General features: G+C 42.6%; 1 protein-coding gene across 3 annotated transcripts in view; it reads left to right on the forward strand.

Moving 5' to 3' along the window:
* Positions 1–22,979, forward strand: part of NOL9 (nucleolar protein 9) — a 160,876-nt gene that overhangs the window by 15,590 nt on the left and 122,307 nt on the right. For 2 of the 3 annotated variants that reach the window (XM_078642549.1, XM_078642547.1), the window contains 3 exons: positions 5,929–6,059; positions 6,937–7,075; positions 15,870–15,963. In XM_078642549.1, coding sequence (XP_078498675.1) covers positions 5,929–6,059; positions 6,937–7,075; positions 15,870–15,963 — 364 coding nt within the window. The remainder of the gene's footprint in view (positions 1–5,928; positions 6,060–6,936; positions 7,076–15,869; positions 15,964–22,979) is intronic. The other variant, XM_078642548.1, reaches the window with a different exon arrangement.

Consider the following 22,979-nt stretch of genomic DNA (forward strand, 5'->3'; position numbering starts at 1 on the left):
AGGGAGTGCAGAGTGACTAGGGAGTGCTAGGGAGTGCAGAGTGACTAGGGAGTGCTAGGGAGTGCAGAGTGACTAGGGAGTGCTAGGGAGTGCAGAGTGACTAGGGAGTGCTAGGGAGTGCAGAGTTACTAGGGAGTGCAGAGTTACTAGGGAGTGCAGAGTTACTAGGGAGTGCAGAGTGACTAGGGAGTGCAGAGTGACTAGGGAGTGTTAGGGAGTGCAGAGTGACTAGGGAGTGCAGAGTGACTAGGGAGTGCAGAGTGCTAGGGAGTGCAGAGTGCTAGGGAGTGCAGAGTGCTAGGGAGTGCTAGGGAGTGCAGAGTGACTAGGGAGTGCAGAGTGACTAGGGAGTGCTAGGGAGTGCAGAGTGCTAGGGAGTGACTAGGGAGTGCAGAGTGACTAGGGAGTGCAGAGTGACTAGGGAGTGCTAGGGAGTGCAGAGTGACTAGGGAGTACAGAGTGCTAGGGAGTGCTAGGGAGTGCAGAGTGCTAGGGAGTGCAGAGTGACTAGGGAGTGCTAGGGAGTGCAGAGTGCTAGGGAGTGCAGAGTACTAGGGAGTGCTAGGGAGTGCAGAGTGACTAGGGAGTGCAGAGTGACTAGGGAGTGCAGAGTGACTAGGGAGTGCAGAGTGCTAGGGAGTGCAGAGTGCTAGGGAGTGCTAGGGAGTGCAGAGTGACTAGGGAGTGCAGAGTGACTAGGGAGTGCTAGGGAGTGCAGAGTGCTAGGGAGTGCTAGGGAGTGCAGAGTGACTAGGGAGTGCAGAGTGACTAGGGAGTGCAGAGTGACTAGGGAGTGCAGAGTGACTAGGGAGTGCAGAGTGACTAGGGAGTGCAGAGTGACTAGGGAGTGCTAGGGAGTGCAGAGTGACTAGGGAGTGCAGAGTGACTAGGGAGTGCAGAGTGACTAGGGAGTGCAGAGTGACTAGGGAGTGCAGAGTGACTAGGGAGTGCAGAGTGACTAGGGAGTGCAGAGTGACTAGGGAGTGCAGAGTGACTAGGGAGTGCAGAGTGACTAGGGAGTGCAGAGTGACTAGGGAGTGCAGAGTGACTAGGGAGTGCAGAGTGACTAGGGAGTGCAGAGTACTAGGGAGTGCTAGGGGGTGCAGAGTGACTAGGGAGTGCTAGGGAGTGCTAGGGAGTGCAGAGTGACTAGGGAGTGCAGAGTGACTAGGGAGTGCTAGGGAGTGCAGAGTGACTAGGGAGTGCAGAGTGACTAGGGAGTGCAGAGTGACTAGGGAGTGCAGAGTGACTAGGGAGTGCAGAGTGACTAGGGAGTGCAGAGTGACTAGGGAGTGCAGAGTGACTAGGGAGTGCAGAGTGACTAGGGAGTGCAGAGTGACTAGGGAGTGCAGAGTGACTAGGGAGTGCAGAGTGACTAGGGAGGGCTAGGGAGTGCAGAGTGACTAGGGAGTGCTATGGAGGGCTAGGGACTACAGAGTGACTGCAGAGATTAAGCTAATGGCAATGTAAATGACAATGCCATTTATTGATCTGTTTTCAAAACCAACACATAAATACAAATTTTGTAATTTACAATGCCAATAGGTCTAACTTTTCCAAAGGCGAAACCATTGCATTGTAAATGCTTGTTTTAGTCTGTAAGCACTTTCTTTAAACGGGTTCTCCTACTGCAGGCACCGAAACATTCAGCGCACCACGCGCGCTTTCACTTTGTAAGCAGTCTTTGCATATGTCTCGCATTTACAAGATTTTGAGCTATTGGCATTGTACATGACAATGCCTTTTATTTATGTTATTTATCAAAACATAAATAAGTCATTGTAATTTGCAATGCCAAAAGCTTAAACTCTTGCAAATGTGAGACCTATTGCATTGCAAATGCTTGTTCAGTGTGGCTGCAGGCAACTTTAAATTAGTACGGGTGATTTTTAGTGAAGTGAAGCTTCCGAGCACTGTAGTGGAGACAAATTTGTGCTCTTAAAAATGTTTTTAACACCTTCTGATGTTACTCCAACAGTGCTTTTGCATCTAAATCTATTTATTTGCTTCCGAATGTAATGTAGATGCAGAATTTCCGTTTTTGTTCACATGGCTGTGACTAAATGATGACTAAATTGATCTATCTGCAATTTAGGATTAAAGCTTTCGAAATAAGTTGATACCCTTGAACTGTCTTCCCTGTACCATGCAGAGCTGTAAGCAGCAATTCACCCAAACTGTGCTAATCTGCAAAGAGGGTGAAAGGTTCTGACATGTGTTGTTTATACTGGCACTATGCTACCACACCATGCATACTTCACTTTACCCCACTCCTCTCTGCACCAGTCAACACCACTGCAGTCTACTCTGCGTCACTCCTCACTACACAACTCAACACTATCCCTGCACTCTACCTTGTATAACTTCACACCACTTTACTCTACGCATCTCTACTCTATGCCAGTGTTTTGTACCCCACACTAGCCTATTATGCACCTCTGCACTGTAGACCACTCCACTCTAATCTATGCCACTCTACTCTGCAACACTGCACTCTATGCCACTCTAATTTACGCAGCTGTACTTTATGTTGCACCACTCTACTCTGCAACAATCTACTCTACACCACTGCACTCTACACCACTACTCTAAGACCGTGCACTGTACGCCATTGTAATAAATCTACATCACTGCGCTCAAGACCACTCTGTTCTACTTTGCACCACTACTCTCTACCACTCTATGCCACTGCACGATTTGCCAATGCCCTATATGTCACTCTAGTATGTACCACTGCACTCTATTGCTGTCCACTCTGCAAGACTGCACTCTGCATCTCTACTCTATGCCACAATATTCTACCTGTGGTGGCTGGCATGTATTTACAGTGGTGGTGCGGGCAAAATACGGGTGCTCAATAATAAATTGAAAAAAATGGCACTTCCCCTCCTGGCTTGTCGCATAGTGTCCTTGTCTCTCTTCGAAGATCCAACGCGAGACCCAGGCAATTGCACTAACCAATCCTGGCGCTGCTCTTATGCTGTTAAACAGCATGAGAGAAATGTCTAGATTGGAAAGAGCAGCCTCTCCGCATTCTTAAGAGCACTGGAGGACTGTGCTTTCTCTAACCAGCTGTGTTAGACAGCTGGGTTAGAGAGGTTTAAAACAGGCATGTCTTGCTGGGCTTTGCAAAACCGATGTCTAAAGGACATGCTCACTTTAAACAGAAGTGCACAGCTTCCATCTGCCACTCAGCTGCAATTGCCCCGCCGAAACATGGCGCACGGTTCAGGACAGTTTGCTGAAAAATAAAATGGTAATAAATAAACTTTATTAACATTTTATTTTTCAGTCTGCGGGCATTTTTATACCGGGGTAACGCTCCTTCGCTCTCAAGACTGGCCCTTTTCTCCTCCTTTTACAGGATAGGAAACTGAGTTTGAGGTGGGACGGCTTAGAATCGGACAGTTTCAATCTGCCCTGTGGTGTTCCGCAGGGGTCCGCTCTGTCCCCAGCGTTGTTTAACGGCTATGTGAAACCACTAGCAACACTGGTTAGGAAACATGGTTTCACATTTGTTTCGTATGCCGATGACTCTCAATTGGTGATATCCCTGTCAGATAGGCCTGAGATCAGAGCTGCTAGTTTTCACTCCTGCTTAAAGGATATCATGAAGGGGATGAGTCTGAGCTTTTTGGAGATAAATACAGCAAAGACTGAAGTAATCGAGTTCGGAAACAGGACAACATCCTCATGGAACAAGTCCTGGTGGCCGCTAGAGGCTGGGGAATGCCCACTTCCTGTCTTGAAGGTCAGAAATCTCTGAATTATTTTCGACAATAAACTTAATATGTCAGCACAGGTCAACAGTTTAACGTCTGCTAGTTTTTTCATGCTAATGACCCATAGCAAAATCTTCCCTTTCACCCCCCCCCCAAACTACAGACGACGGTAATGGTGGCCCTTTTTTTGTCCAAATTGGACTCTTGCAATGCGATGTTTCTGGGTATCGATAAACGCCAGATTAGCAAGTTGCAATCGTTGCAGAAAGCTCCCTAAGAGTCACCCTACGTCACATGGAATAAGAGCTCTGCATTGGCTCCCTGTGTGGCAGAGAATTGAATTCAAGGCACTCTGCCTGGTGCACAAAGCACAATACGAGGGGGCTCAGATGATTGTCAGGAAATGTTCAGGCCCTATATTTCTTCTCGAAATCTACGATCGACCAGTCTTGGCCTGATCTGCACTCGCAAGTTCCGAAGAGCCAGATGGGGTGGCCGATCCCTGTCTTGCTGTGCGGCAAAACTGTGGAATAAGCTGCCAGTGGCACTGAGACTACAACCTAACCGTTTAGTTTTTAGGAAGGTCTTGAAAACCCGGCTGTTTACTCCTGAGTAGATCTAGCGCAGCCCCTGCTCTTGCCTACACCCATCAGCGCCAAGACGCCTCGGCATTCGAGCGCTTAATAAGCCCCATATCATCAAGGAGGAGTCCCTCCTTCACTATGCTCTGCCCCATCCTACTCTGCACCATACTACTTTGCATCACTCCGTGCCAATGCACTCTACACCACTGTATTCAAATCCAATGAACTGTACACCATTGTACTCTACTCTGAAACAATGTACTATACGCTTCTGCATGCTACACCACTTTACACCATTGCACTCTGGGTCACTGCACTCTATTCTATACTGAACTCTGCTCTGCCCCACCGTACTCTCTGCACCACTGCATTCTACTCTGCACCACTCAACTACGCTGACGCACTCTGCAGCACTACACTGCAACACTCCACGCCACTCTAATCTACGCTCCCCCACTTGGCTCTACTCTGAAACAATCTACTGTACACCACTACAATCTACTCTATGCTATTGAACTCTACTCTACTCTTAAGTCGCTGCACTCTGCGCCAGTGCACGCTACACCACTTCACACCACTTCACTCTTGGCTGCTCCACAATACTCTACGACACTTCAATCCTATGCTCTGCTTTACTAAACTCTACTACACTCTATGCTAATCCACACGGTGCAACTCTACAACACTACTCTACAATGCTCTATACAGCTCCCTCCAAGCTGCTCCATGCCTCCTTTACTCCACTCTATTCTATGACCCACTGCTCCAATATACACCACATTGACACTCTGCCACTCCAGTCTATGCCTTTCCACTCTATAACAATCTACTCCACTCTACGACACTCTACTATACTCTACTTCACTGTATGAAACACCCTCTACGCCACTGCGCTCTGCTCTACACCACCCCACTCCACCCTTCGACTTTACGACACTCTACTGTCTCCATGACGGTCCACAACACTAAACTACTCCAAGACACTACACTTCGCTCTACTCCACTCTGCTACCCCATAACACTCCGTTGTACTCCACTTTACGACATTTCATGCCACTCTTCTTTACCCCACTAACGTTTAGCCATGCTGAACATCAGACCTGCTTGTGTACAACATGGCTAAAACATAATGGCAAAGCCAGTGCTTTTGCATAGATGAAACCTATTGGCTTTGCGAGGATTCATCGGTGAGTACTGAAATGAAATATTGCCTTGGATCTCGTTCTTTCTTTTTGAATTGCATTATATCTACTTGATCAAGAAGCTGTAGGGTTTTCCTGTAGAAAGTTTTGTCTTTGTGTGAACAGTTTTCATTGCATTTCTTGTGTTTTTTGTTGTAATAACTGTAGCCAGATGCACTAACGGTAACTCGCCTCACAGTGGAGTTGATCTCCATTGACACAATTTTCGGCAAGGGTGCACTGGAGAATTGCAAAGTATAAAACATTGCTTCAAGAAAACAGAATGGAAGCTGCCACATCCATTTGAAATGTCAAACCTAAACTTCTTCCAAAGAACAATGACAGTCTTTTTTTGGACATGTGGTCATTTTGTCATTAGTAGTACAGTTGTTGATAGTCACTTCTTGCTATGAAGTAATACGTGTATTCATTACCTTGCAGCTGGCAGACGGACCCTAATGGCACACTTCACCCCCCTATGTTCCATTGTCCTTCTAGAGGGTCTGGAAGACACCATCACAAGCTTCATCCTCGGTCATCAAGAGTACACAAAGATTTTTACTCCGAAACTGGTATGTCTTTTTCGTATGTGATTATGATGTATAATATGTGAGCGGCTGTTCCTGGCCCTCTCCCCTATTCGGGGCTCATTTAGGGTTAATAGTCAATTACAATATCTCCGCTCAGTTAAGTAAATTGGAGAAAGCGTGAGATCTCAGAAAACGCAGATAGGCAGCATTAATGAAGGTAGAGGAACAGGATGGAGTATGGGAAATTAAGTTTTGGAAATGTTTTTTTTTATAAAGATGTCTGACCTTTTGTGCTGACCCCCAGGGCCTGAGTGTGAAATTTGCAGGACTTTGTGTGTGTGTGTGTGTGTGTGTGTGTGTGTGTGTCTGTCCAGTTTCATGCTACTTATAATTTTGGCATTTCTAGACAAATTGATTTTTTTCATGAAAAGTATATGCTTGATTATGACTAGGTCAATTGAGCTTATTTATCCCAAATGAAACCCTTCTTTTTCATGCAAAAGTATGTGTGAATTTTCAGAAACTGACACTGATGTTAGGAATAAAACTATTGAATTTCTGAATTAGATTTGTCTGACATGAGTGATAACTCGGGTTGTGGTGGGCAGATTTCTTATTGATCTTGGTTCCTTGCTACTAAAGGGCCCCTAGTGCTATGGTTATTTTATTTCTTAACTTGTACGATTTCATCTATCTCCATAAAGCTTTTAATGGTGTTCTAAAGCTGTCTAGTACGAAGCATTGAAGATTGTCTGCTGTTTATATATGTAAGAGTTTGAGTGGTAGCACTAGTGTATGAGCCTGCATAATATTTGTAGTTCTGCTGCCTGTGATTTTCAGACTCGTATTGCTTTGTATTCTTTTAGCTACAACTCTTTTAAAAAAAAAAAAAAAAAAATGTTAATCCTAAATTTCACAGAAAGAGAAAATGTCTTGCATTTCACCTGAGGAGGCTGCTCTGGCTAGCGCGGGTATTGGCAAACTTAATGCTGAATGTGCCCATGTGATGTCCAAGAGCTGCATAGCAGCAACTGAAAAATTGATCCAAGCATGCATCGGTGAGTACTGAAATGAAAAATTGCTATTGATCTGGTTCTTTCTTTTTGAATTGCATTAGATCTACTTGATCAAGAAGCTGTAGAATTTTCCTGTAGAAAGGTTTGCCTTTGTGTGTACAGTTTTCAAAGTGTTTCCCAACCTAGGTGCATGTGTCAAATGTGTACTGAGTCACAATGCCCAGCATGATTGCATTTCTTGTTTTTTTTTGTAATCCCTGTAGCCAGATGGACAAATGGTAACTCGGGTGCAGTGTGCTGTACACCGAATGGCATTGGTATAGGACTACGTAAAAAAAACAAGCTGTAATATAGCATCAATATCTATATAGTTTATATATAATTCTCATATTTATGTATTTTGAAATTCAGTATGGGTTTTAAAGTGTCAGTCAAACAATATAATCTGTAGTGAAAATGTATTACTTGGTCTTTAATATTTTTGCACACGTTTTTAATAAAGGCAGCATGTTTACTAAAAAACATTTTGCAGAAATAAATGTTAGTTGCAGAATAATATAGGCTACGTAAAATGCTATATGCCTTAATTTGAGCATTTATACTAACCTAATTTATCATGTGAGAATATATAATATATGTATTACACGAAATTGGCAAAGAGCTTAACAGTGATCATGTTAATTTTCACTTGTGGTGCTAAAAATGGCAGGATGGCAATGATATTTGGAGCCCATTTCCATGACCGCATAGGTGATTAGAAGTGAAAGGAATCTTGAGGCCTACAGAAAGGGCCTGTTAAATTATCCGAGCCTTCAATTCATTTTAAAAGCTAGTAAAAGAGAGCATCTGTCTTGGTTCCAGGGACTGGATCCAGTCCGAGGGCGATGCAGGTAGACTGAGGGTGCCGAGCGTCGAGGGCGGTGTGCCGAATACGCTCCCACCCCCCTCCTGAGATCCATGGTGATTTAATTTAACGCCAGAAAAGTGCAGTAATCGCTAAATTGAAGCCTCCTAAACCAGGAGTTATTAGGAAGCCATTATTTCTTCCTAATTTTTGCACTTTTCACTTTTTGTTTAATTTTCACTTTCACGCCCCTAGGTAAGGGTGGGCCTTAGCGCATCCATACCACCAGGGTATAGAACACTTTTTAGTCCTGAAGAATTGCCGGGTAAAATTACACCGTTTCAATGGCAAGAAACATGTCGACTGATGCATAGGAATCCTCCACTCAACTTATTGTGGACTGCTTCCATACACATTATTTTAATCATTGTCTTTAGTGATCATAGAATAAAATTTTCATTGTGATACACTACTGACCTATTTTAATACCCTCATCACTCACTAATTTAGTTTTCACTCAACACGTCCTTTACTCACTATCCCGCTCCGCAGTAATTCTGGCGTTGCAGCACACCCAAGAGACATTCGGTCTTTTGGGTGAAGCCCGATGATGAAGCATGTCATCACTAGGTGGTGAGTGAGGGCTTTCTTTAAACTTCCCAGTGAGGTCGTCTCATAAACTTGAGTTCGTTGCTCCCCGCTGTGGCAAAACCTACTTTCCCTAGACACTCTTTTTTTGTTTATTAATGATTGACCGGGGACCAAGAGTGTCACACGACTCTCCCTATCTCTCTTCTTGTTGAACTATTGTTCTCCTTTAGCCAGGTCTGGTGCATTTCGTCATCTAATTGGAAAATTTTGCAGTTTCAACTTAAGGTTAAGCCTATCTTATTTTGTTGATTGCTAAAAATAATATATGAAGGATAGATGTTGTTGCTCTCCGAAGGTATTTTCTTAAAATGTGCACTCAATGGTAAAATCATGTTTCCACAGTTCTTGGCTGACCTGAATATTCTCCAGATATTGTTGCAAGTTCTTTCCACAAACTCCGGAGCACTAAGGTGTTGACTATCTAGTTAATCTCTATTGTATTGTGGAACAAGTGGCCTCTTCTCAACTCTTTCTAGTTTATGAACATGGGGCGCTACATTGTCATCTTAGGGAAGCTGTTCTCACTCCTTAGAGTTTCAAGACATGATATTACCACATTAAAAATACTTTCCCTTTTTAGGTCTCGTGGCGTTAACCGCGATCTCGCCAGAGACCTATTGTCAGCGACTCCGCTTCCCAGGAGACAGGAGCTGGCTGCGTGCATCTTGCAAAAGGCGATCGGAGCGGGCCGTGCGCGCGAGAACGCGCTCGCCGTGGCCATCTCCTGTCTCCTGGGAAGCGCAAACATACACAGGCACACCTCCCCCTGCACGCATGCGCACACACAGACACGCGCGTGCACACATACACACACGAGCGCACCGCCCCCCCCCCCCCCCCCCCCCCCCCCCTGCCGCCCCCCAACTAAGTCCCACTTACCGCCAATCCAGTGTTGTGTAGCCTCCGCGGGGCTCTCCCTCGGGCATGGGAGCCCCGCGTCACCGTGAATTATGTCTGCCCTCCAGCGCGCGGAACATCCGAGGCCGGGGCCAATGGACTCCGAGAACGAGGCTGACGTCACAGCAGCCCTCCCTCGCCCCCTCCTCCGACGCCGGACGACGCAGACTGTGGCTGCACGCTGAGGGGAGCCGCCATTAGAGCAGCTCTATTGATTTCTGATTCACACTGCAGCCGGAGATTTAGAGCTGGTGGAAAAAATGTGTAAAAAAATCCCTGCAAGAGAGGCTGAGTGGGAGTGCGTGCATCAGAGGATGTGTGTGGAAGTAAAAGCGATCCCCCAGGCCTGCTAGCCTATCGTGCTGCATTTGTCATCCCTGCCAGGGTGACATCCCCCCACCCCAAGCTTCTGCAAACTGAAGAGAGTGGAGAAGCTTCTCCCTGCAGTCTGCTGGAAGCCCCTTGGTTTTATATTCACAAGTGGTGGGTGTTTTTCCTTTTTTCCTCCATCATCCGGGAATGTGAGTTATCTTTTCAATAGACGGTGAGGCAGCCGAGCCCCAGTTCCTGGCTGTCTGTGGCTCGCGTGTTACTTGTGTTCTGTAAAAGTTGCCGCGAGGAGCTGCGCTGAGGCAGTGCATGCAGAGCAGCTGTGAACTTGAACTTGGCAGTGATTAACTTTTCCTTCGCCTTGACGCCGGTGGATGCAGCGTTTCCGCGCTCCTAGGTAGGTGTCTGGCTTTTGTGCGGTTTGAAGAGCTTCTCTGCAGCAGTTTTCTTTCGTTTCCTGTGTTTCTGTTGGCTCCTGTGAATTTAGAATATCATTGGAGTTGGGTGCTTTTGACTTTCTTATCGGCTGGGCGGTGTTTTAATTCGGGAAAGGAATTGCGTGTTTATTTTAATTAGTTTTTATTTGTATAGCCCCATAGTCTTTTCATGTTTGGTACGGTTTAAACATGCTCTCGTCGCAGGCAGCTGTTACTTCTTGTTGGTCTCAAACATAAACTTTCGCACAGAAGAAATGTCTGTAAAGTGAAATAGTTTCTCTAATTGATGTAGCCGTTTGGATGGCATCGCGGTGCTAGGCGCAGGTGAATTCAAATCAAACCATGGAATTGACCCACTCGAAAAACATTTAGGGTACTTTGTATTTAAATGATTTATTGATGTGATTTTTTTCAGAGAACTGTAAGGTGCAACACAGCATTTTAAAGATGTTTACATAATCATAAACGCATGTATTACGAACAGCAAATGCTGTGTGTTGAAATTAAAGTTCAGCTAACAAAGGTGTGCTATATGCTTTAACAAAAACCATGCTACAGGAAAAGCAAACACAGTATGTGAAAAGAACTTTACTTTCCAGGAGCACGTGAAGAAGAGTGAGGAAACTAGAACAGAGCGATGCATGTCTTGCATACATGCCTGTACGCATGTACAGGCCGAGACAGCAGTTTGAATGCGTGTTTCTACATCTAAATGAAACCCTTAATTGTTCAACACTTTCTATGTTAAGTCATTGAGGTACCTTTAGTGATAATATAGATATCCAAGGGCCAGATACATGCCAAGTTTTGAGGACAACAGACTTTGTAATATTTTCTATTGATATTCAACGCATGCAAATATAATTTATGTGCATATCCTGAAATACACCAGGCCCTCCTAGACCTACTTTGGATTCCCTTATGTTATGGGATTAGTGCTGGATGGAACTGCAGGAAAAGGGTTCACATTAGGTAACGTTCGTCATTCGTAGCATTGTGCCTATAGTGTATTTATGTATTTATTTAAGTGATGCTTTTTGTAAAGCTCCTATAGCTCCTGAGCCTTTTTCAGACCACTTAACTGACTTGGGAAATGAATATGCTCAGTCGGTGTCTCCAATGTAGTGCCTTTCCAGAGAGTCTTCAAAATGAAGTTAGTGTGCATGCTGTACCTTAATTATACTGGGTGTCATGTCCTCCGCCGCCTCCTGTTTTTTTTTTTTGTACCTGTCGCCTGCCCAAGATCAGGAAGCAGGCACACCGAACCGGCACCTCCTCACCACTTTTTGTCAGCCAATAGCAACCCCCATGCCCAGCATACACCGAGAACTACACTGCTATGGCACAGCACTACCAACTGCCTGCCTTCCTGCCCCTACACTGTTACCCCGCGGTGCAGCCACAGCACAGTGGCTACATTGCCTGTGTCTGCCCCGCAACACGTTGTTCCTGCCATGGAGGTTTCCCCCAGCTGGGTGCAGTTAAAAAGTACAGGGACCCAAAGATATGTGGCATCGCAGAATAAGAACGGACGTGGTACAGGTAGGCTTTTTAAAATGTATTTATTAGTTTTCACTTTTATATAGCGCCAACTTTACCCGCAGGTATCATTGCGCTTTAAATCAGCATGCTTATAACAAGCAAGACTAGCACTCTATATTACTGCCAACTTTGCTTAGCATAAGCAACAGCTAACCATTCGCAAACAATGTTTATATACCAATTGCAAATTAAAAAAATAAAAATTAATGCAAAGCATTGTCATTTACAATGCCAGTAACTCAAACTTTAATGCTGCGAGACCTATTGCATTGTAAATGCTTGTTTTATTTGTATGCTTACTTCCATAACAAATGGAACATATGTAATAAATTCTATTTCATATGGGTAAGGTCATTTATTTGGTCTCTATTTTTATAGTGAACCTGACTGTGAGGCATGTATATCTTGGAATGTTACGGGGTGCGCCTGAAGCATTGCCCAACTCCCTCAAGAAAAGGCCACTCTTTACACACATTGGCATTTCTAAACTAATAGCATAAGCCTACGTTAATGGCACTCAATTGGTTAGATCTGCTAAGAAGGAAATATAGAGTTTGACTTGCCAGTATTCGAAATTGTGACTTGTCAGTCATTGTCAGTACTGAGTGTTTCTCATTGAACCTCCTTGCTTATCAGGGAGGAACTGTGTTTAAGCACCTGAAGAGTTTGGTGTTTTATCATTAAGATAGCACTGATCATGCAAGTGCGTGGATTTGTAGGTCAAAAAATCGGACTGTGGGAATATTTCAATAGGCTTAGACTTTGGCATGTCCTTGGAAATGTTTGAAGATGGGGGTGATGATGTAACATTTTCTTTGAACTGTGATAAAGTGGGAAGCAGTGTGCAACCCGGATGGATGCTACACCAGGATTGTGTGGAGTAGACGTCTGACCAGAGTGTGTGCACTGCTTTTGTTGAGAAGATCAAGGTTCTTTATGGTGAGCAAAGGTTGCTGGATACTTAAATAGGGATCACTGTGACTGGAAAGTATTTGGTTAAAGGGGTGACTTAAGGGAGTTGGGCAAATAGATCTCTTTCTAGTTCATAGAACATGCTGCAGAGAAAACTAAGACGCATTTTCTCTCTGGAAGGAAGTGAAACTCTACGTCCCCGAAATGGAAGTTCAGTACAATGATCCAAGCCTTCCCACTGTTAAACCTAGATAGCAACAATGTCCTCCCTTGCTGTCTGCTTGATACCAGGGCGACTCACCTGAAAGACATCCTGTGTGTGGTAGCAGGTCTCCTTAAAGTGTCTTAAAAGTTCATGGCTAATAGGACTAAACTGGCTTCCCCTTGAAACATCATTCACATCGGGAAAAGCTGCATCGTGTACCAAGCTCTATGACTCTGCATCTCTCCATGCTTAGCAGAGAAATTATTTCAGGTTGACCACGCCACACCAGAAGCCAGGACATCACCAGTCTCAAAAATACAAAAATTGCAAAAACAGAACACACGCCTTCTCCATCTTTGCTTCCTGGTTCCAGATCTGTATCCCCATCCACAGAACTACCACACCTTTTGCAATTCTGAAGTATACTAAAGACCCACCTCTAGAGAACATCACATTGCCACACAATAACCTAACAATAACGATAAACTTTGTGATTCGTTGTCACCCTTCCTGAATAGTGGAGTGGAGTGGAGTGGAGTGGAGTGGAGTGGAGTGGAGTGGAGTGGAGTGGAGTGGAGTGGAGTGGAGTGGAGTGACTCTTGCCCTTTGCGTTCCATTCATCTCTAAATAGGTTTGTGCTCAATAAAGCCGTATTCATCCATACATGTTGCTTTTGATGCTTAACTTAGAGGTATTTGAAGATTTATTGGCCTGTTGTTCCATTACATATAATGGTAGTTACAAAATAAGTTTTTGGTAAAAACCAATGTGGAATGTTTTAAAATTGTAATATATGTTTGCTTTATTTATTTTTTATTTTTTTATTTATTTTATGTAGTTTGTAGAGCGCACAGCTACCCCCGAAGGGGTGTCCCGGCGCTAGAACCTGAACCACCAGAGGAGAGGAGAGGAGCAAGAAGGGGAAGTAGCGTAGTAAATCAGAGTCCAGAGAAGAGCCAAGTTTTGAGTCTGGCCCGGAAAATGGGTTCGGAGGGACAGAATCTAAGATCGACTGGCAGCGCGTTCCATAGTTTTGCCGCAATGACGCTGAACCCTCTGCCACCCATTCTGGATAGTCTGAAACGGGGAGAGATCAGAAGGCATAGGTCATTGGATCTCAGAGATCTGATGGAACGGGATATTGAAACACGTTTTTTCAAGTAGTTTGGACCGCGATCGTTGATGGCTCGGTGAGTCAGAGTGAGAATCTTAAACTGGATACGGCTGGCCACAGGTAGCCAGTGCAGTTCCTTACGATATGCGGCAACTGATTGACGATAGGGAATATTGCCAATCAGTCTGGCCGCCGCATTCTGCACAATCTGCAGCCGGTCAATCAGGTATTGGGGAGCACCAGCATAGAGGCTATTAGCATAATCCAGGTGGGACGTGATGAGGGCATGGGTAACTGTACGGCGGGAGTCCAGAGGAAGATAGGGGAGTATTTTTCTAATCATGCGCAACTTCAGGAAGCAGGCAGAGGTCACTTTATTAATCTGAGTCTTGCATGAAAGGGAGTCGTCAAACTGGAAGCCCAGGTTGCGGGCCGAGTGGACGGGAGAGGGGGCGGGATCAAGTGCCGCAGGCCACCACCAGGGTCATGAAGCGTATTTCCAGGTTTGTATTTCTACTCCTAGTGACAAGTCAGAAATGTATTAATCCAATATAGGGCATTGCATTCCTGTGTTTGACTTCCCTTTCTAAACATTCCATCGAGGCAATTTGAAATCCTTTCCCCCCTGTGAGAATGCTGCTGTAGAGTGGAGGGGCTATTTGGGAGGATGGTATGATCTAGACACTTAACAGGTCAGTTTAGGCCAGTGGTCCACAAACTGCATCACACTGGCCCAATGAGGTTCAGCGCCTTATCAGTGGATGGGTGAGGGAGAGTGTGAAACACCGGACGAAACATTGGTTGAGCACGTAGGCGGCGTCTTCGTTAAGGGCTTTGCTCAAGCTATTAAACATATTAGACATTAGTCCGAACAAAAGCCCCCTGATCCCACACCCGGTCCCCTTGCTAACCGTGGCCCATAATTTTCAAAGTTAGTGACCGAATCCCTTTCACACCTGGTAGCCAGAGCCATGATAAAGTGAAGTATTCTGCACTATTAGGGATCCTGATATAATAATGTACAGAGAGTAATGATAGGAGAGAGCAACTAGGTTGCATCCTGGCTATGTTTCTTCTGTATTATGTAGTGCATGATACAAAATAGATTGGGCATCAGCTACTCTGTATCCCCTTTTTTCATTTGTTTTCTTTTGAAAGGGAAAAATAAAAAGTTGGTCCAGCAGTGTAACTCCATGTATTATATACCCCTTTTTTATTTTTTTGTCAGTTTTTAATTTGATTTTTTAACACAAATTCATGTATTTAAGATGCAACGTAAGTGTATAGCTCCTTTTCACATCCAGATCATCAACGTTCTAAAACCAAATCAGATAATCTCTGGAACACCCTAATAAGCGATGAATGAGTGCCTCCATATATTCTAACACTGCACTTGCTTCACCAATGTTTCAGCGAGTCGAGTTTGTATAGCCTTTAGAACGAAAGTGGGACTTACTTGCAGGCATTATTAGTTGACCTATTAATGGAATGACCGTGGGGCTGTGATTGTGGGGCTGTGGTTCATCTTGGGTCAACATTTTGACTTAAGTTTGAAACTTCATCTTCACACAAAGATATGTTTTTAAATCAATAAATGTCCAAGTAACCAAAGGGTTTTGAAATTGCTACTTTTTCGGATTTTTCTAGCTAGTGGGCCATGCAAGATATTGTAGGCGATTGAAGTCTTATTTACTTGTTTTATGAAGTTATAAACTGGGGTTTGTCTCTTAGACACATAACTGTATATCCCCATCACTGCTCTTTATGAAGGTTTGAGATTTTGTCTAGCAGGTTATTACTGATATGGAAGAGAAAGCAGGTTTGCTTTGTATAATATATTTGTTTGTGAATTTTTATTCCCAATTGCAAATAGTGTATGTTGATCGTATTTGTTTACCTTTCAGAAGATGATATTTGCCCAATAATCCTAGTCAGTGGACCAAGGAATGTTGGGAAGTCAACATTTAACCGGCATCTAATCAACCAGCTACTTAACCAGTAAGTAGCTGTCGCCTTGATACTTCATAATAATTTCAGTGTGTGCTGACGTAGTATTATTTTGAATAATTTGGGTATCAATAGTTGTGATCCGATGGTTTTCTTTAGCATCTCAAGATCTCTCTAATTTAAGCTGGTAAAAAAATAAACATCTCTTAAGACATTGTTGACTTCAAATAGTTGAACAGTTAAAGCGAGAAGTGAATATTTATTGAAGCGACATTTTCAAAATATCCACATTTTGTTGATTAACCACTAACAAATTGACAAATCACATTACTAAAAGTAAAATGAAAAAAACGTAAACCATCTAACAGGTTCATGTTGCTAACGACAGTGTTACAGAGTACATTCCCTAAGTTAGAAAACTAGAGCATCAGTGCTTGGCACTATCTTCTGAAGTATAAGAACAAATCACTTCTTGCATTTGTTGACCTGTAGTAGGCAGTAGGAGGCTGATCCTCATTGGAACAAGTATTTGGCAGGGCGCAGACCAGAACATATTTTTGAGAAGATTTATTTTATTCATATCGGCTAGCGTTCTTGATTGTATAGATTGTGCAGTGCCCAGGTTGTTATTCATTTTATATGAAAGGGAAGCTACCACAGAGAGGTATTTCTTATTCTAGGAGAATCCTTTGTATTTCAAAAATGGCACAGGTACAACAGCAAATGGTCAGTGGCACAGCTGACCCACAAGGCCTCCCCTAGTATGGGAGTAGAAGGATTTACATTATATACCCCACAAAGGCGTATCGATGGAGTCTTCATCTTCTGCTTGATCACACTCTCTGGGCTTTTAACAATTCATATAAAATTGGTATGGGCAAAGATTAACAGGCTTAAGAGATTTCATATTATTGTGAATTTTCTAATCCAATCTCAATTTGCCTTTTGTTTATTTTAACATTGTCAAAACAAAATGATGAAAAATATATTTGGAAAATGAAAATTTTTAGGGGAGTGTTTGTTTGGTGTTCTACTGGAAAACGTGTAAACCGAAAATACTTAATTTATTTCCAAATTAAGTGGGGCATCTGTAGCATCAAAATGCATGTACAGGTTTAAAAACTGGAATGCTGTCTACTGACATGCACAGTACAATCGCCCAATTTCCCTAACTATGCAGGTCTGGGTGGTTGAAGTAAACGGGATTGGGCAAGGAGTCTGTCGCAAATGAGGGAGAATCTCTTGAGTAGTAACGTGTTGAGATCGCAGCGAATATCCAGCCTGACACACATAAGTTGCCCAGTGACACTACCATAGCTCATGAAAAGCAATTCGCCTTTGCTAGCTGGCAATATAATTTCTTTTTAGACTTCTTGTGCTTTTATTTGCTTCTTGTATGAATTTGGTAATCCAAATTAGGGTCCCTGAACAAATAAACTGGAATGTAGCAAAACAGTGTTGGTTTTTATGGCAAAATAGTCGTCTTTTTACAAAAAACACTATAAAAATTGAAATTTCAGAGTTTTGTAAAATAAAATTTCCTTTGAGGTACAGAGAACTTTATATCTGTATATCAAAGGTCTCTGTACCTCAAATCCTGGGGCATCCCCAATATAGTGAAAACAATAGATCTTCTGAACAATACAAGAACAATTACATATTTGAAACTTAAATTAACTTGTTTTATAACCTTCTTACCATAATAAGGGATCCGGAACACAGAATACCATTGGATGTACATCTCCATCTATTCAAAAATTATAATATAATTTGAGCCTGTGACAATTTCCCCTAATTACCCAGGAGGAGGTAAGGCTGTACTGTCTGAACCAGGGGTCTTCAACAGGTCAATTGCAAGTAGCCTTGAGGTTGCTTCCGAGTAGCTCGCACATAATTGCCTGAAGTCTCGCTAATTGACAGCTGCCTGCCTGTGAAGTCAGCACTTTAAACGTGTGTGTTGAGTTCTGGGAGATACGAAGCAGACAGTGCAAGACCCTGCAACCTACCCTCCTTTCAAATATTCATTTTATTCTTTTTTTTCTCAATTGCTTCCTTTCTTCTATTTTATTTCTCAGACTTGCTCTATTGTTTTGTTTTTATTCCTGTCCTTCTTTTCTCACACTTTTTTCTCCGTTTATCACCCCTTTTAGTGGCTTATCAGTTTTTTTCCTTTCCTTCCTATCTCTTTTATTTTATTTTGTCTTCTGTTTTTCTTTCTTTTTCATTGGCACTGTCCATTTTAGGTGTCGCTTGCGTTGTGCTTCTGAAATATATTGTATCTAATATAAATATAATATTAAAAGGGACTTCCAACCCGCCCACTTGCTTTCCCTGCTTTTAATAGGTTCCTGTGCTTGGCGCTTTGTTTTCCTCCATGTCTATTGGCTGTAGCATACTGTTTCCTGCATTTACCAATGCTTGTTCCTGTGTTCCTTGCCGGCTTCTCTTATCAGTTTAACCGCTGTCAAAGTACTGTTTCCATCCGCCTTTGTGGAACAATTTTTTAAAGGTTTTGCATGCACAGCACTTTTTCTGTGTTTGCTTTTATTTTTAAAGTTTGCACACATAGTATGAACGCGGGCAGGAAAAGAAATACAATCATATACACTCGATGTATTTCACTTCAAAACACCATCCACACGTTTTTTCTCACTGGTTTAACTTCAACACACTATTCACGCATATTTGATTATATTTTCACTAATTTTCGTATACACAGAGGATTTTCAGTTACTTTATCACGTACCATACCATTACAACATGTCGCTCGCATTCAGTCTGCTGTTTGCCACATAATATTCTCAAAAGCATACCGAGATGGCGATAGCACTGACCGCCAGCAGAGACGCTCAGTAGGCGATTTTTGGTAAGCTGTACTTAAACACCCATTTATTGCTTTCACAACTCCTTTGTTCTCTACTGTCTTAGATGTTTGGCTCTCAGTCTCCACCACTCCACTGTTGAGGGACACCGACTGCCACTGTCACAAATTTCTGTTTAGCAGTACAACACATTTATTACTTTCAGGAATCCTTGTTCTAATACCGATTGCTGAAGTATGTGTGTCTCCAATGTCACAATTGTATATCTGGCAGTAGAGCTAATTCAAGTTTGAGTCTGACTAGTGCTGTAGAAGATTCAGGATGTGAGGGAACTGCAGGTAGATGGAATATCCACCAGAAAGATTGTTACAAAAGGTAAATAAGTTGTTTATTTTCCTCGTATAAGTTGTTTATTTTCCTCGTAGAAGTTGTTTATTTTTCTCAAAGAACTGTCTCAACTGTGCTTCCTCACTAGTCCTGGGTAGACATTCTCTTCACTTAAAAAAAAAAAAGCCTTAATTCGTTCATTCCCACCATTGTAAATCCGTAAACTGTGCAGTCATTTGTGAAGTCCAAGTAAATTTATTTGATCCTGGTTGCCCCATTTTGCCAGTGTCTAAGTTTGAATAACTGCCTCACGCTTTAAAGTACTTTAATTGTGCTTACATCACTTTTGGCTTTGCTTCCTTCAACACCCGTACAAACATCTCCATAAGGACGTATCAGTACTCAAATCTTGCGTGTCAGAAAAAAATGACCTGGACTGAGACTGTTGGTGCCCCTTGCTGTTAGTGAAGAGTGGCAATTGTGTGAAGCTTTTTTCACAGACTTCTTTTTGTTTTTACATATTAAACTTGGCCCTCTTTGCAGGGTCACCCCCAAACGTTTTGCCTTCGCCTCGGATCTATTTTTTGTTGGCTTTTAAGACTGTGCACTTTACTACTGTTAAACATTGCTAAAGTGCTTGTGCTCTCTCCTTAAAAATTTTTAAAATTGACCTACACCTGTATGGCATATTTAGTTTACTTATAAGGCCCTAATAAAGTGATACCACATATACCCAGGGCCTGTAAATTAAATACCACTAGTATGCCTGCAGCACTTATTGTGCCGCCTACTTAAGTAGCCCTTTAAAACATGTCTAAAGCCTGCCATTACAGCATGTGCAGTTTTAAACTGCCACTTGGACCTGGCATAATAAACCTTTTCAGAATATGTGGTGCTCAAGCGGCAACTATGTCGCACAGCCTTTTGAAGAAGAATCTTCTTTACAGTAATCCTCCAATACTCCATGTTTATTCTCTAAGACTATATAATTCCACACTTTTTCAAATGCCACAGACGTGTCCATCCAGTCCTTATCTGTGGAACGTAGGAATTCAAAGTTCATTCTGGACTGCCTCAAACTCTTTCACCCAGTGCATTTTGGGCTCTACAGCCCTTCATCAGGGGTAACTGAAATGTTAACAAGCATTTGCAATGCAATAGGTCTCGCATTAGGAAAGTTTGAGCTATTGGTATTGTAAATGACACATTTTTTATTTTTGTGTTGGATTTGAAAATAGCGAAATTAATAGCTTTGTCATTTATCATGCCAATAGTTTTAACTTTCGCAAATGTGACACCTACAGCATTTGTAATGCAATATGTGTTGTCAAGTCAAGTCAAAAGATCTTTATTCGGAATAAAAACATCCATAAAAGTGCAAGTAAGTACAGTTTCAAAACAATACAGTACAATAATAATATGACAGCTGGGAAATAGACATAAACCAATCGATCAATTTCACAGTAACACACAGAATGTCCCTCCTTTTTAAAAACCGCATTATATACAATTAATGTTTTCTAAAAAACCGAGTTAAAAAGGATGAATAATAGCAGCAACGTTAATGGGTCCTCGTCAGTAATGTGCAAAGAAGCAAAAAGTGCCAAATGTGCAAAAAAGAGTTTATAAAGTGCATAAAAAGTACAGTGTGTGGATGTTATACATCAATATATAAAGTGGCTCGTGATCGAACGGCAGCTTTAAGAAAGCAGCTCACTCTGAATATTACTTCATCTGATCCCAGTAATAAAAAGGTCCTCAGTGCTTTTCTAAAGCAAGTCAGCTTATAATTTCTACAGTAGGGCATTAAATAGTGAGCGGAGAAAGTTTTATAAAAACCGCAGAAAAACAAAAAGTGCATAAGGCTCTGTTTCGTATTTGGGTTGCAAGGGCAATACAGAGTTTCTAAATGTTTGTTGTAACCCAAAGGGAAGTTTAGTAAATTTACTATGCTCCCATCACGAAAGCGAAACAGTAAGCTCCTATTCCATCTGCCAAGGTGTAAACGTAAATACCTGTGTGGGGGGCCTGGATGTTTAATTTGAGGTTCAGAATAGCCCATGTATTTTATAACGGTACATTTTAACAGGTTTTTCCTTTCCCGCTCTTCTCTATACAGATGATACAATGCCCTATGAATAATAGTCTTGTGGGAACGATTTATTAAACTGGGTGAAGTAAACAAATGACCATGTCCTACGCTGTCAAGGCATTCTTTTACAGCTTTTAACCATGGTATACAGTGTGCCCTGTCACATTTTAAGCAGTCCAAGATTATATCACGAGTCAAAGTGGCAGCCGGGTTAATCCATGTTTTTAGCCAGAAGAGTGCTGGTCTTGATCTTACAAAATCTTCTATATATGAGATGTTTAATTCATTATGGCATATATAGTGAGGGGAACAGATAACCCCACCCAGCACCTTCCGACAGAACCTATTTTCTTCGGTTTGGATATGGATACAGTTTTATAACCCCAAACCTCGGCGCCATAAGTACCAGTTGGGATGCATTGGGTTTGATAAATCTTTACTAGTGGTGTAATCACATCAGCGTGGTTGGGTTGTCTCAAAGAGGTGACACAGTTTATAGCTTTACCCAACTTATTCCTAGCATAAGAAACATGTGGTTGCCACGAACCAGTATTTGAGAATAGCAACCCCAGATAGGGAAAAGTGCAAGTACTTTTCAAAACATTAGACCCTGATTTAATCTCAGCAATTTTATATTTTTTGGGTCCACAGCTCATAATTAGAGATTTTTTAAAATTAGCGGTCAGGCCTAGGTCTGCCATAAAATGGACAAAGCCTGAGATTAAAATACGGAGTGCCTTTGGTGTGCGGCCCATTAGGACCGCATCATCAGCGTAAAGGAGGGTGGGTATAGGAACTCCATTCACATAGGGTACATCTTTTGATAAAGTACTCAGCGAGGAGCTCAAATTGTTAATATAGAGAATAAAGAGGAGGGGGGCCAGCACGCACCCCTGTCTGACCCCCCCTGCCAATGCTAATGTCGTCAGAGACTTCGCCAGATTGATTAATGCGCACACGAGCTCTTAGGTCACTATGTAGTAAAGCTAAAAAGTGGACCAAATAATCATCCAAACCATAATTAAGAAGGGTGGACCATAGACGGGAACGATTAACAAAATCAAATGCTGAACTTAGTCCATAAAACCAAAATATAGAGGGGATTTTTTAGCAATGTTGTATTTTGCCATAATCAAACTCAAGTTTAAACATTGTTCCACCGTGCCAACATTGCTACGAAAACCAAGCTGGCTAGGATGTAAAATCTTACTCTCGTCCGCCCAGGTTTTGATCCTTTTAAAAATAACCCTCCCCAAAACTTTCAAAGTATTATCGATTAACGATATGGGGCGGTAGCACCCGGGATCCAGCCTGTCGCCTTTTTTAAAAATGGGCACGATAGTGCTACATGTCCATGTTTCTGGAATTTGTTCATTCGTTAAATTATTAAAAACATTACATAGCAATGGGGCTCAAAAGTTAAGTTCACACTTTAACTGATCAATTGAGAGCCCATCGGGGCCAGGCGCTTTGTTTCCTGCGCTTTCAGCTATAGCATCCTCGACCTCAGACACAGAGATGTTAAGGGGGCTTAAGGGGAGGGAGGTTAAAGCGGGGTTGTCCGGTGTGGCATAAATTTTAGCAAAATGTTCAACCCATGTAGATCCGGTGATGTTACAATTAATTGCCGTTAAGTTCGAGCCTATGGATCTTAGGTTCTTTACCTCCCTCCAAAACCCAGTAGTGTCTTTCAATTCGGCCGAGCGTGCCAAGGAATCCCAGTGGGTCTTAACCAGTTCATTAGTTCTATTACTTAGGGTAGATTTATACTCTGCTCTGAGTAACCTTATTTGGGGAATATCCCTGGGTTCAGTTTTTAGAGCAGC

This window comes from Lissotriton helveticus, chromosome 5_1, assembly GCF_964261635.1.
Source record: "Lissotriton helveticus chromosome 5_1, aLisHel1.1, whole genome shotgun sequence".
NCBI lineage: Eukaryota > Metazoa > Chordata > Amphibia > Caudata > Salamandridae > Lissotriton > Lissotriton helveticus.